The sequence below is a fragment of the Bison bison genome, unplaced genomic scaffold (assembly GCF_000754665.1).
Source record: "Bison bison bison isolate TAMUID 2011002044 unplaced genomic scaffold, Bison_UMD1.0 scf7180017864218, whole genome shotgun sequence".
In the NCBI taxonomy this organism is placed as follows: Eukaryota; Metazoa; Chordata; class Mammalia; order Artiodactyla; family Bovidae; genus Bison; species Bison bison.
In genome coordinates, this window is record NW_011494790.1 from 4378106 (window position 1) to 4393759 (window position 15654).

At 37.3% G+C, this 15654-nt stretch overlaps 1 protein-coding gene across 3 annotated transcripts in view; it reads right to left on the reverse strand.

Annotated features, from left to right (window-relative positions):
* The window catches only part of CENPK (centromere protein K), a 36954-nt gene that overhangs the window by 20606 nt on the left and 694 nt on the right, over nucleotides 1–15654 (reverse strand). For 2 of the 3 annotated variants that reach the window (XM_010845521.1, XM_010845522.1), the window contains exons 2-3: nucleotides 6568–6720; nucleotides 4199–4255 (exon numbers count right to left, since the gene is read on the reverse strand). In XM_010845521.1, coding sequence (XP_010843823.1) covers nucleotides 4199–4255; nucleotides 6568–6684 — 174 coding nt within the window. In that variant the 5' untranslated portion in view covers nucleotides 6685–6720. The remainder of the gene's footprint in view (nucleotides 1–4198; nucleotides 4256–6567; nucleotides 6721–15654) is intronic. The other variant, XM_010845523.1, reaches the window with a different exon arrangement.

Below are 15654 nucleotides of genomic sequence, written 5' to 3' on the forward strand. Positions count from 1 at the left end.
ATCCCTTTAGCCAAAAATAAATTAGAATAAATGTTTCTGATATTAGGTGATTCCAATCATTTTAATCTTGATAAATTACAAATCTATGTGATAAATCTGTTACCAGATTAGACCATAAAATTAACATGTATGTATGCTTAAATTTCTGGAGAAGGAAATGGCAACCCACTCCAGTATTTTTGCCTGGGAAGCACCATGGACATAGGAGCCTGGTGGACTAAAGTCCATGGGGTTGCAAAGAGTCAGACGCAACTGAGTGACTAACACATGCTTAAATTTTAGAACATTTTTATCTCTTCTACATAATTTTTATAGGTAGTCAAATAGATCAAAAACTTACATTTCAAAAATGCAATAGGGAGGCCTCCCTGGTGGTCCAGTGGTTAAGACTCCGCCTTACAATGTATGGAATGCTGGTTTAAACCCTGGTGAAGGAAAATCCCACATGCCACAGAACAACTAAGCCCATGTGTCACAACTCCTGAGCCTGTGCTCTAGAGCTCTCAAGCCACTGCTACTGAAGCCTGTGTGCCTAGAGCCCATGCTCCACAATAAGAGAAGCCACCATAACAAGAAGCCCACATATCACAACTAAAGAGCAGCCCCTGCTCTGTACAACTAGAGAAAAACCCTCACACAGCAGAAGACCCAACACAAAGATAAAAATTAAGTAAATAAATATTTTTTAAAAGGCAAGCAATAAGTATTCCTGTAATAACTATATTTAAAAGTTACAAAGTACTCTTTTTTTTATAATTAAAATTTACGTATTTATTTTTGGCTGTGCTTTGTCTTTGCCGTGGTACATGGGCTCTTTGTTGCTGAGCTTGGGCTTTCTCTAGTTGCAGGGACCAGGAACTTCTCTTGTTGCAGAGCACGGGCTTTAGAGTGCACTAACTTCAGTAGCTGCAGTGCAAGGGTCTAGTTGCACTCCAGCAGGTGGGATTTTAGTTCTGGACCCACAGATCAGACCACAGATCAAATCCATAGCCCGTGCATTGGCAGGCAGATTCCAATCACTGCGCCACCAGGTAAGTCCCTCAAGTACTCTTGTTTAATCAATCTTTAAAATACAGATCGGGAAGCTTAAAGACCCTACCCTGGATCATAACATTGGCTGTTGAATAGTCAGACGGAAAAACCTACTCTCTTTGAAAGATTTCCTTAATTATATAAAATGCATCTACAGGTATTACAAATTTTTTGCCAAAGAAGAGTTTAACATAATTTTCTTAGAGATAATTAAACAAGAATGTAAAAAAGATTTTGAGAACTATAAAGTCACTTATAAATGATAATTATTATTATTACTATAAAAGGATAACAAATTCTTAAAAAGTAGAGTTTAAACTAGGCAAAACTATCAAAATGATAAGGACTCTATATCACTTTTCCTGAACATATTAGATCAAAATACATAAAATTACTGACACTCATTTTTTTAACCTATTAAAAAATATAATTTAACCTCATACTATACTGATAAACAGAGAAGGCAATGGCACCCCACTCCAGTACTCCTGCCTGGAAAATCCCATGGATGGAGGAGTCTGGTAGGCTGCAGTCCATGGGGTCACTAAGAGTTGGACACAACTGAGCGACTTCCCTTTCACTTTTCACTTTCATGCACTGGAGAAGGAAATGGCAACCCACTCCACTGTTCTTGCCTGGAGAATCCCAGGGACGGGGAAGCCTGGTGGGCTGCCGTCTATGGGGTCGCACAGAGTCGGACACGACTGAAGTGACTTAGCAGCAGCAGCAGCATACTGATAAAACTCAGCTCTTACCTTTTAAAGCTCAGCTAAGGCAAATACACAAATTACATCTGATACTGCTATAAAATTAAACCCTTTCTAACAAAGAAAAGAGTAGTATTTCTAAAGTGATTTTTTTAAAATTTGAGAAATCCTACCGTTTTCCCATTTAAAAATCTAATTTCTTCCTTTAGAAAATGGACTGACCTTTAATATTGAAGTTTTTGAAATGAATAGATATGCTGAAAAGAATAAACTAAGCAAGCTTGAAATTATCCTTAAAAGCCTGCTTGCAAGGTTGGCCCCTGGCATCTAGGAACCTGGATCTTAAGTAGGTTCCCACCAATCTGATAAGAGTGGCTCTCTGTGCCTAAACTGTGAGAAAATACAATTTATACTGAACACCTGCTTTCCTCCTAAGAGTCTGGTGTTTTGATAACTGACAGGCAAAAGGGTGCCTATGTAACTACCTCCCACAAAAAACTTTGGACTCTGAGTCTCCAATAAGCTTCCCTGGTAGACAATGTTTCACACTCTTCACAACTCAATGGGGTAATTAAGTATGTCTTTTGTGACTCCACTGGGAAAGGGTCCTGAAAGCTCATGCCTGGTTTCCTCTAGACTTCAACCCATGTTTCTTTTCCCTTTGCTAATTTTATTCTGTATCATTTCAATGCAATAAATCTCAGTGATGAATATGATGACTATAGATTGAGTCCTCTGAATAACTGTAGAGAACCATCAAATCTGCCGGAAAAGGCAATGGCACCCCACTCCAGTACTCTTGCCTGGAAAATCTCATGGATGGAGGAGCCTGGTAGGCTGCAGTCCATGGGGTCGCTAAGAGTTGGAAACAACTGAGCAACATCACTTTCACTTTTCACTTTCATGCATTGGAGAAGGAAATGGCAACCCACTCCAGTGTTCTTGCCTGGAGAATCCCAGGGACAGGGGAGCCTGGTGGGCTGCCGTCTATGCGGTCACACAGAGTCGGACATGACTGAAGCAACTTAGCAGCAGCATCAAACCTGGGAGGAATGTGGGAGACCCCCAACACAATAGGAAAAGACATTTTGTGGATTCTTTGGATAATGCTATTACTGACTATCTCAGGATACTGATTATTTACCACTACCTGAGCACTTCCCTCAAAACTGATGTTTGGCTTATTGCCCGAAAATCATTCAGGAATCTTACAGGCTTCATCACTAGTGATTCTGATTCAGAAGGTCTCAATTTCTACAAGAAAAGAATCATGTTTCCCAAGGAAACCAGATAATTTATTTATTGTACAATGATTTCCCAAATATAATATTCAGTTTTACCCTGTACAAAAGAACATTATTTACTTATTGATGGATACAAACCTTTTACAAAAGATGATTTAATTTTTTATGACCAGTTTTCAAAGCTCTGCTATAATAGGCACTTTTCAAAGTGACAAATAAGCATTTTTCTTGTCTCTTTCTCATTCATTCTCATTTATCACTGAGGAGTATTATGCTCATAGATTTTAATGTTTTCATATTGTTATAATCAACTGAAGCCATTATTTTTTTTGATGCTCACATGATACCAAATATGGACAGCTGAGTGCCTTCAATAGGTTCCAATGTCTTTTGACATGCTCCCAGTATTTCTGGAGAACTTTCATTGGAATTATTTGCATATTTAACTCTGTTCTTAGAATTTTTATTTTAAAAACATTTTTAGCTTTTTATATGGTCAAATGCATCTAAATTCTTTTACCATGTCTAGATTTCTATTATTAGCCAAGCCATTTTCTTCTGTCTCTACCAAGACTGCACAGTCTCCAGCTTTTCTTAGGTTTTCATAGCAATTCATCTAAAATTTATGTTTCTACAATAAAAGACAGAAGTCCAATTTTATTTTCTCCAGATGAATATCTAGTTGTACCACTATTATTTATTAACTAATTCATCTCTTTCCCAAAGATTGTGCTGTCATCTCTGTCACACTTTAAATTCTTAACCTGTTGCACTGAACCACTGGTATATTTCTAAGCTAATTCTACAGGTCTTTGATTATTCAGATGAATAGTTTAATCCTTTTATGAAGCTTAGGGTAAAATTAGTCAAAATTCCACACAGAAAGTAAATAACTGTGGCTACTGCACCTAACACAACATAGGACAGTCTTTGTTCTAATTTTTAACACGGTATCACGATAGCAGCCAATGAGCAATTCACTCTGTGCTGAATGCACGTGTAGTTGTTAAAACATAAATAATAAAGAATTTACTTATAACAGATTATTCAAAAAGTTTTTAGAATATTTCTCTTAAATCAGAAAGAGGAGAAAACTTTCCAAATCATTAAGAATATAGGTAGTAACAAAAATGTTATACTTGGCATAAATACAAACACATTTTGTACCTAAAACACAATGTATTCTACTTTTAGGAAGAACAAAAGGAATCATACCTGAGCATTTGAATCAGTGAGCGTCTCAGTTCCAGTAAGTGATAATTTGTTTTGACACTTGATTTAAAAAGAAAAGAAAAACAAATCACACACTATATACCATAGACAATTTCTTTCCTCTATCCTTTTATACCAATGTAATATTCCTCTAAAACAATATACAAATATCTTATGTATGAGAACAATCTTTAAAATCCTTACTTCCTAAGCAAGAGGATCAAGAAGGAAGCCAAACAGGTCCCAACATGAACACAACAAAAGTACAAGTGGACTCTTGACTCAACACAGAATGAAAAAATGAGCATAAGAAAAATAAAAACTAATAGCTAGGGTGAATTAGAAAGTAAATAATGGAAAAATGGGAAATAATAGAACAAGGAGGAAAGCAGTACAGAAAGATAACAAAAAAGGTAAGAAGACAGTTAAAATCATATGAAAATAAAATCATCAGGAGACATTGCTACTATGCTATTGAAAAAGAATTCACAATTGTTAATAGTGATTATATCTAAGTAAAAATATGGGCAACTTAAATGTTAATTGTGCTTATTTCTAGTTGCAATACTTTTCCATAAAAATTTTTTGTTATTTTTTAAATTCAAAATTCTATATTGAAAATATTTCAAAAGCAACACAGAGTATCTTAAAATTTCAGTAATCACAGAGTACCAAGGATATATGTTCAAAAAATAATAATTTTTTTAAAAAGGAAAAAATAAAAAAACCATTAACCTGCCTTAATGTAAAATTTTACTGGGAATAAGATGTAAAAAAATGTCTATGGCCTGTATCATATATTACACAATTTTGAGTATAACAAATTTTTACCAGCATACTATAGTGCACCAGAGTGATTCTATCTCATTAACTCAGAAAATGTACATATAATTCAATCAAATTTTCTAAATTAATTCATATTTTCACTCAAACCCCATTAAGTATAAAGTGTTCTTACTCTTTATATTCTCTGTCTTGGAAAATAAAACCACTAACCACTCAATGGCCCAAGCTAGTAATCTAACTGCTAAGTCACTTCAGTCGTGTCCGACTCTGTGCGACCCCATAGACGGCAGCCCACCAGGCTCCCCCGTCCCTGGGACTCTCCAGGCAAGAACACTGGAGTGGGTTGCCATTTCCTTCTCCAATGCATGAAAGTGAAAAGTGAAAGTGAAGTCACTCAATCATGTCCAACTCTTAGCGACCCTATGGACTGCAGCCTACCAGGCTCCTCCGCCCATGAGATTTTCCAGGCAAGAGTACTGGAGTGGGGTGCCATTGCCTTCTCCTAAAACTATCTGTAATTCCCCATAACCATTTCACAACAATTAACCTCCAGGTCCTTTTAGTCCAATCTTCTTAGTATCTCTTAAATCCATTCTTCTATTGCAATGACATCTGGCTTTAGTACTTCTTACAGGACCACTACTAGAGCCTCCTGAATATTCTTTCTTTCTTTCTGTAGTCTCATTTTTCTACATTCCATCCTCTTCAAAACTACCAGAGTTATTTCCTCAAACAAGGTATCTCATAATGCCACTTCATGTTTATAATCCTTTAATAGTTCCCCATAATATTCATTCAACAAAATCCTTCATGTCTTGCCCCTAATTACCTCTCCAGTCTCACTCTACAAATCCTTCTTCTCCTAATTTAAATGTCATACTATTCTACTAAGAGTTCTCTAAATTCTCCCAACATTTATGTATTTTGTTCTTTCTACTTTGTATACCTCTCCCACTTTCACAGGCTAACTCCTATTTATCCTTTTGAAATGAATTCAGTATTATTTCCTCTTTAAGAAAGCTACCTTTGATACCTTCGGGCTAGGCTTAGTACTCCTTTTAAGTGTAGTCTTTAAACTTTACCACCATATTATAATTTGTGATTGCCTGAATTAGATGATAATCTCCTTGAGGACAGGGACTGCTAATTTTTTCTCTTTCTACAGCTCACCTAGTATAAAATTTCTAAAATGAATGCTTATAAATCTAAAAAATATGTAAGTATTTATCATATAATATAATGGCTTTCAGGGTTCCCTGGTGGCTCAGCAGTAAAGAATCCGCCTGCCAATCCAGAAGACACAGGAGATGCAGGTTTGATCCCTGGGTCATGAAGATCCCCTGGAGGAGGGCATGGCAACCCACTCCAGTATTCTTGCCTGGAAAATCTCATGGACAGAGGAGCCTGGCAGGTCCATAGGGTCACATATGGCTACGGTCCATAGGGTCACAGAGAGTCCGACACAACTGCACACGTGCATAACTGCTTTCAGAAATCAGTGTAATTCTTTCTTACATCTATTACTGAAATGGAATTCAACCTCACAGTAATTAATTAGTATATCACTTTTATGTCTTGATACTTACTTCTTCCATATCTTTCCACATTTCTTCACATTTTTTAACAAGTTCTTCTTCAGCATCAGCAACATCTTCCACATCTGTAGTACTATCTGGATCTAGATCTTGCTGATTCAATGACATGTGCCTTATGATTTTTGTTAACCTTGTTAAGAAAAACTAAAGTAAAAAATATTCATTTAACAATATTCATTGATACCCACTACCTGCCAGATACTCACCTAGAAGCTAAAGATGTAACAGTGAAGAAAACAGGCAAATATTCCTCCAACCAAGGAGGTTACATTTCACTTGAGGAAAACAATATAAACTCAAAAGATTAAAACAAATATAAATAAACTATAAATAAAATAAAAGATTAACTATACATATGTGTTATATATCAAACAGTTTAAAGAACTATGAAGAAAAGCAAGACAAGGAAGAAACATATGGAGTGCTCAGACAGGGGCAACATCATTTTTCACAAGGTGGTCATATAAGGTCAATGAGACAACTTAGCAAAAATACGAAAGACAGAAGGAAGTAAGACACATGGATATTTAGGAGAAGAGGCTCTAGGCAGGGGGAACTGTAAGTACAAAGGTCCTGGGGAAGTAACATGACTGCTGTGTCCTAAAGCAGTAAAGAAGCCACTGTGATTAGAGCAGAGTAAGGCAGAGAAAACAAGATGAGGTCAGAGGTCCTTGGTTCTTGAGGTCAGGTCACAGGTTGATGTCTCTATAAACCGCCACCAAAGCAAATGTTATTCCCTGTTCTGACAAGAGAGGGAAAAGTCCCAAAGCTCAACTTTTGCCCCCCAAGGTCCAGGCTAAGAGAAGGGGGGTCTCTACATGAGCGATTTCCCTTGCCTGGGAGCAGCCATCCAGCACTCAGCCTGGGTCTTCCAGCCAGTGCCCGGGCCTGGCTGAAGAGACAGCTCTCAGCTGGTAGGGCCCTCAGGGCCAGGTTCCCAGACTCTGCCCAGTCATTATCACTGAGGGAACAAGGTGCCCAAGACCCAGCCTGCCCTCAGTCCACCCAAATTAGGGCCAGGTCCCACACACTGTGACCCATGGATACTGCCAAGGTCATTTGATCACAGAGGCGGGGATAGGGGATATGTTCCCTGATGCTTCAAGGTGAGGGCTCTATATCTCTACAGGACACAGCCCTTAGCCTGTACTCTGGCCCCTCAGCTCACCCACCAGCCTGAAACCGGAGGGCCTGGAGAAGCTGGAGAGAAGCCGCAGAGAAGCCCAAGATCCACTTCACTGCACTTTCTGTTGTGAAGACCACTGAAAGACTGACCAGTGTTGGAGCACAACTTCTAAGCACCGTGCTAATGGCCACGCCCTAACAGTTGTGCACCTGCCAGGCCCCTATTACATAAGTTTTGGAATAATGTGTCACACAATTTCATTGAAGTAAATAACAAAAATGGAGGTCACTGTTAACCTTCATAAAAGTAGCTTCAAGAGAATCATGGAAGTGAAAGCCTGACTGAAGTAGATTCAAGAGACAGCAGGCAAAGAATTGAACATATCCAGTATATAAAACACTTTTAAGAATTTTTTCTCTAAAGGGAAGAAACGAGGTCCCAGCTGCAGTAAGATACAAGGTCAAGAAAGTTACAATTTTTTTTAAAGTAGGATGAAATATAGCATCTTTATATGACATAGTAAGAGAAGCAAACATTCTAATGCAGAAGAGAAAGGAGAGGAAAAAAGAATAACTAGATCTAATGTACAGAATAAATAGATAAAATAATAATAATATAAAAAAAAAAGATCTAATGCACAAGTAGAGGGATTGGCTTAAGACAGATGTACATGCAGTTCATCCATTTTAATGGAAAGGTAGGCAGAATATTAGGGGCAAAGATACAGGAAGATGAATAAATATGTAAGCTTATGTAAGTTCTGTCTGGATTGCTTCTCTTTCATTAGTGAAGTGGTAACTAAGGTCATCAGCTATGAAAGAAGATGGGAAAAATGCAGTGGAGATTTAAGAAAGGGAAAAAAATATATAAAATACATATATAAAAGAGTGGAAGAGGGTGAAATAGTAGGATAACTGGGTAACATTAAAGCCCATTTGAAGTTAGTAGGCATGAATTTAAAGTGAAAGTAGAACGTGTTTGTGCGTTTTCGTCTATAGTGTAGCAGGACAGGTAAAAACAGAGACAAAATGAAAGAAAGACAAAGTCTAAATTAGTATGACCAGAGGAGTGAGTAGCTAAGCTAAGGTAGAGAATGTAATCACTGGAGGAAAGGAGGTCAAGAAATAGAGAGCCCAGGTGATTTGGAAGATCTATTATTTATCAATAGAGAGTTTTAAAGATACGTAAAGTTATGTCACAGATTGGAGGACTCAATGTTTTAAGGATATAAAATTCTTTCCAAGTTGATCTATTCAATATTATTCCAAAATTTCAAAAGTTTTCATTTCTTTTTGTGGCATCTGACAAGCTAATTCTAAAATTTATATGGAAGTGCAGATGGTCAAAACAGTCAAGATCCTCACAAAGATTAAGATGGGAAGACTTGTTTTACCAGTTGTCAAACTTATTTTTAAAAAATTATATTAATTATGATAGTGTTCAATTAGCACATAGATAGGCAACTGAACAGTGGAACACAAAACCTTTCCAGAGTCACACATTCAGGGACCTATGATATATATTGCTTTTTTTTCCAGATATATTTTGGCCCATACACACTTTCCTCATTCTTTTTAACAAATGTGCAATTTTTGTGCGGAAAAATGAGCATAGATATATGCCTCAATCTTTATAGTACTCCTCCATCCCTCAAAAAATCCAAACCATAAAGAACAGGGAAAAAATATGTTTTTTAGATCTTAGATGAGGAAAGGCCTTTCTAGACAAAACTAAGTAAAATCACTATATAAAATTTTTAGAATTCTGAATGGACAAAGATATCATTAAAAAGTTAAAAGTTAAAACCCAAAAACTTAATAAAGAAATTTGTAATATACTTGGCATCCAAGAACTAATTTCTTAATGAATAATGAATGCTCACAAATTAATAGAAAAAAGTAACAACAAATCAGAAAAAATTTTAAAAATGACCACTATAAAAGTCAGGATATTAATTACTTTTGGATAGTGAGAAAGAGGAGGTAAAAGAAGATGGGAGGCTGTGATTGAGATGAGCCAAATGGAGAGACTTCTGCAATGATTACCAACATTTCATTTCTTGATCTGCATTGTAATAAGGGTATTCATCTTATAATAATTTATAAATTTTATATTTATTTTGTGTGAGGTTTTTCGTATCTGTATTTATTTTGCAATAAGAAGGCAAACAATAAAAACACTCAAATAGAAATGAGTAAAGAAAACAAATGAGGAATTTAAAAAAAAAGAATTACATTTTATATAGAAAAATGCATTATCCTTACCCATGTCATAAAAATGCAAATTAAAATTATTTTTTCATTCAGACAAGCAATAATGAAAAATTAATTTAAAAAAAACAATATTGGCAAGAGTGTAAAACAACAGGCATGCATTGTCTGAAGATCAATCCCTTTGTAGGATAGTAGCAATATCCATTACAACTTTAAATGTACTTATCTTTTGAATCAGAAATTCTACTCCCAGGAATAATCCTACAGATATATTTGCATAAGTCTACATTGGTATGCTTTCTGCAACATTATCAATAATAACACTCATGTGAGTGAACTCTCCAATTAGACTGTCCTGGTTTAAATTCTCGCTTCAGAATTTACAAGCCTGATGACCTTCGGCAAGTCACTTACATTGCCGATGCCTCAGTTTCCTAATCTGTAAAACGAAGACGGTATTACTTACTTTATAGGATTGTTATGACAATTAACTGAGTTAATATATGCAAAGTTCTTAGAAATGTCCCTGGCATATAAAGAATTGTATCAGTATTGGCTACTAACATTAACAAAATGAATGTTAACTGGTAGAAGGTTGGTTAAACAATTTATGCCATATCCAAATGTGTTTACACTAAAAATCTTCCTTGCTATACACAAAAGATAGTTAAGTTCACAAAGCTATAAACAGTCATTAACAATTTTAGAAAATTTTTAAGCAAAAAATCAAACATTATATATGTTTTAAATATACCTTAATTTAGAAATTAAGTGCAAATTGATCCTTCCCCACCTTGCAGAATACTAGCCAATAAAATACATTATCAGTGAGAAAAATTAATGTAAAATTCTGCATGCATGTATATGTATAGATATTCAACAAGCTAGCTGAATGTACAACTCAATGTAACAAATAAATAAGAATACTTAAGGATTTAAATTTTGGAGAAGGAAATGGCAATTCACTCTAGTATTCTTGCCTGAGGAATTCCATGGACCGAGGAGCCTGGTGGGCTACAGTCCATGGGTCTCAAAGAGTCGGACACGACTGAGTGACTAACACAAGGGTTTAAATTTATCATTCCCCAAACATATACCCTTAAATCTACCTTTCTATAAAGAGAACACGTCCTCAGATATTTTGAAGTCCTCAGTATTACAATCTGGAGTCACTTACTGAAGAACAGTAGTGCTATATTTAGAGATACTATGCCATACAAACTTAAAAAATCTAAAACCAAGATTTAATATTAAAGAACCTCATACTATCATTGGAAGAATAATATACATGAAATAAATTAATAGGAAGTACCCATGTAATTCTAAGCTATATTTATTTATCTGACACATTATCTTAATGTGGGCCATTTGTCAGACACTGTGGTTCTAACTGTGTAGATGAAGTCTGTCCTCATGCAGCATACATTTTCAATGAAGAGAGACAATATAAATAAATGGACAACTAAATATCTGAAATTTCTCCAGGTAGTTGCAAGTGCTATAAGGTAGTAAATTATACAATAAAGACTGCAAGTGCTTTCAGAATTAACTATATCGAAGATCAGAGAAATCTACTGAGAAGAACAAATGGCTTAGTACAGTGCTCAGTACACAGTGCTAGCTCCCTAGAATGACAACGATTATGAGAAACTGTAAAGATGAAGGTTAGATTTGCTATAGAGATACTCTCTCAAAGAATTAAAAGCAAGATTAGACCAAGTATGAACATGAAAAATTTGTGAGACACAGAAGAAACTGGTGTGATTAGATCAGAAGGCAGAGAAGAAATGAGAATTTCTAGTTAGGACATGTCAAATAATGGGAGCCTTTAAAATTTGCTGTTGCTGTTGTTTAGTCACTATGCCCTGTCCAACTCTTTTGCGACCCCATGGACTGTAGCCCACCAGGCTCCTCTAGCTGTGGGATTTCCCAGGCAAGAATACTGGAATGGGTTGCCATTTCCTTCTCCAGGGTATCTTCCCCACCCAGGGATGGAACCCACATCTCCTGCATTGGCAGGTAAACTCTTTACCACTGAGCCACCGGGGAAGTCAGGGGGAATTTAAAATTTAGGGGCGGGGGGAACCTTTAACAAGTATTTCCTATGGGCAGTTACCTCACTGTATTTCGGGTCTGTGCGTGTGTGCGTGCTAAGTTGCCTCAGTCGTGCCTGACTCTTTGCAACCCTTTGGACTGTAGTCTGCCAGGCTCCTCTGTCCATGGGATTCTCCAGCCAAGAATACTGGAGTGGGCTGCCATGCCCTCCTCCAGGGGATCTTCTCCCACCCAGGAATCAAACCCATGTCTACTGTGACTCCTTCATTACAGGTGGATTCTTTACTGCTGAGCTACCAGGAAAGCCCATCTGGGGTCTACGACAAAGCAAAAGCAAAGAAGCAATTTATCTGGTTTGAAACAGGCAACCAGATGCCTTCTGAGTGGGCTTCTGGAGGAAGTGTTTTAGGGAGACCATTTGACAAGAATAAACTGTGGAAAATTCTGAAAGAGATGGGAATACCAGACCACCTGATCTGCCTCTTGACAAATTTGTATGCAGGTCAGGAAGCAATAGTTAGAACTGGACATGGAACAACAGACTGGTTCCAAATAGGAAAAGGAGTTCATCAAGGCTGTATATTGTCACCCTGCTTATTTAACTTACATGCAGAGTACATCATGAGAAATGCTGGACTGGAAGAAACACAAACTGGAATCAAGATTGCCGGGAGAAATATCAATAACCTCAGATATGCAGATGATACCACCCTTATGGCAGAAAGTGAAGAGGAACTAAAAAGCCTCTTGATGAAAGTCAAAGTGGAGAGTGAAAAAGTTGGTTTAAAGCTCAACATTCAGAAAACAAAGATCATGGCATCTGTTCCCACCACTTCATGGGAAATAGATGGGGAAACAGTGGAAACAGTGTCAGACTTTATTTTTCTGGGCTCCAAAATCACTACAGATGGTGACTGCAGCCATGAAATTAAAAGACGCTTACTCCTTGGAAGGAAAGTTATGACCTACCTAGATAGCATATGCAAAAGCAGAGACATTACTTTGCCAACAAAGGTCCGTCTAGTCAAGGCTATGGTTTTTCCTGTGGTCATGTATGGATGTGAGAGTTGGACTGTGAAGAAAGCTGAGCGCCAAAGAATTGATGCTTTTGAACTGTGGTGTTGAAGACTATTGAGAGTCCCTTGGACTGCAAGGAGATCCAACCAGTCCATCCTAAAGGAGATCAGCCCTGGGATTTCTTTGGAAGGAATGATGCTAAAGCTGAAACTCCAGTACTTTGGCCACCTCATGCGAAGAGCTGACTCACTGGAAAAGACTCTGATGCTGGGAGGGATTGGGGGCAAGTGGAGAAGGGGACGACAGAGGATGAGATGGCTGGATGGCATCACTGACTCGATGGACATGAGTCTGGGTGAACTCCGGGAGTTGGTGATGGACAGGGAGGCCTGGCATGCTGTGATTCATGGGGTCGCAAAGAGTCGGACACGACTGAGCGACTGACCTGATCTGATTTATTGGATAAAAAAGATTAAGATGGCAAATTTTACACATAGGTCAACAAAACAGAATAAAGAGCCCTGAGGTAAACCCACACATATAAGGTCAATTAATTTTATGACAAATGAGCCAAGAATATATGACAGGGAGAGTCTTCTCAATAATGGTGTTGGAAAATCTGGACAGCCACACACAAAAGAATGAAACCATACCCCAAAATTAACTCCAAATGGTTAAAAGACTCGAATGTAAGACTTAAAACTCTAAGACTCCTAGAAGAAGACATAAGTGGCAACTTTCTTGTCATCGGTCTTGGTGATTTGGGGAGTTTGGTAAAAAACAAAAATAAACAAGTAGGACTATATTAAACTATAAAGCCTCTGCACAGCAAAGGAAACCATTAACAGAATGAAAAGGCAACTACTAACTGAATGGGGGAAAATATTTGCAAATCATATATCTGATATGCGGTTACTATCCAAAATACATGAAAAACTCAGACAAGTCAATACCAAAAAGTAATATGACTTAAAAATGAAAATGTTCCAAAGAAGACATACAGATGACCAACAGTTACATGAAAAAGTACTAAACATTATCAAGTAAATGCAAATCAAAACCACAATGAGGTACCATCTCACACCAGTCAGAATGGCTGCTATCAAAAAGTCTACAAACAATAAATGCTGGAGAGGGTGAGCAGAAAAAGGAACCCTCTTACAGCCTTGGTGGGAATGCAAACTAGTACAGCCACATGAAGAACAGTGTGGAGATTACTTAAAAAACTGGAAATAGAATTGCCATACGAGCCCGCAATCCCACTGCTGGGCATACACACTGAGGAAACCAGAATTGAAAGAGACACGTGTACCCCAATGTTCATTGCAGCACTGTTTACAATAGCCAGGCCATGGAAGCAACCTAGATGCCCATCGGCAGACGAATGGATAAGAAAGCTGTGGTACATATACACAATGGAATATTACTCAGCCATTAAAAATAATGCATTTGAATCAGTTCTAATGAGGTGGATGAAACTGGAGCCTATTATACAGAGTGAAGTAAGTCAGAAAGAAAAACACCAATACAGTATACTAACGCATATATGTGGAATTTAGAAAGATGGTAACTATGACCCTATAAAGAACAGTCTTTTGGATTCTGTGGGAGAAGGTGAGGGTGGGATGATTTGAGAGGGTAGCATTGAAACATGTATATTATCATAAGTGAAGCAGATCGCAGGTCTAAGTTTGATGCATGAGACAGGGTGCTCAGGGCTGGTGCCCTGGGATGACCCTGGGGGATGGGATGGGGAGGGAGCTGGGAGGGGGGTTCTGGATGGGGAACACATGTGCACCTGTGGCTGATTCACGTTGATGTATGGCAAAAACCACTACAATAAAGTAATTAGCCTCCAATTAAAATAAATTAATTAATTAAAAAAAAAACACAATGAGATGTTAGAGTGGCAATTATGAAACCAGTGTTGGCCAGGATGTGGGGAAAAAGGAATTTCCTTGTTCACTGTTGGTGAAAACATAAATTGGTGTGGCCACTATGGGAAATATTATTAAGGTTCTTCAAAAAGGTAAAGACAGAACTACCATATGATCCAGCAATTCCACTTCTGGGTGTTTATCCAAACAAAACGAAAACATTAATTTAAAAATATATATGCAGCCTTATGTTCATGGCAGCATGACTTACAACAGCAAGGACAACCTAAGTGTGTACCGACTGATAAATAAAGATAATCCAATACAAAATAGACAGACATATATAAGTACATTTTATTCAGCCATAAAGAAGAATGAAATCTCCTCACTGGCAACACCAATGGACCTTGAGAGCATTATGCAGTGTGAAATAAGTCGGACAGAGAAAGACATACCATATGATCTCACTTACATGTGGTATCTAAAAATAATAATAAAAAAGACAAGCTCACAGATTAAAAAAAAAAACAAAACACCCAGATCGGTGGTTGCCAAAGATGGGCAGGGGTGGGCACGCAAATGGGTGGAGAGGGTTGAAAGGCACAAACTTAGTTACAAAATAAGTAAGTCATGGGAATATAATGTACAGCGTGGTGACTACAGAAAATAATACTATATGAAAACATATATGAAAGTTGCTAAGAGAAGACTTAAAAATTCTCACCACAGGGGGTAAAAAACATTTTGTAACTATGTATAATAATGGATGTTAGACTTACTGTGGTGATCA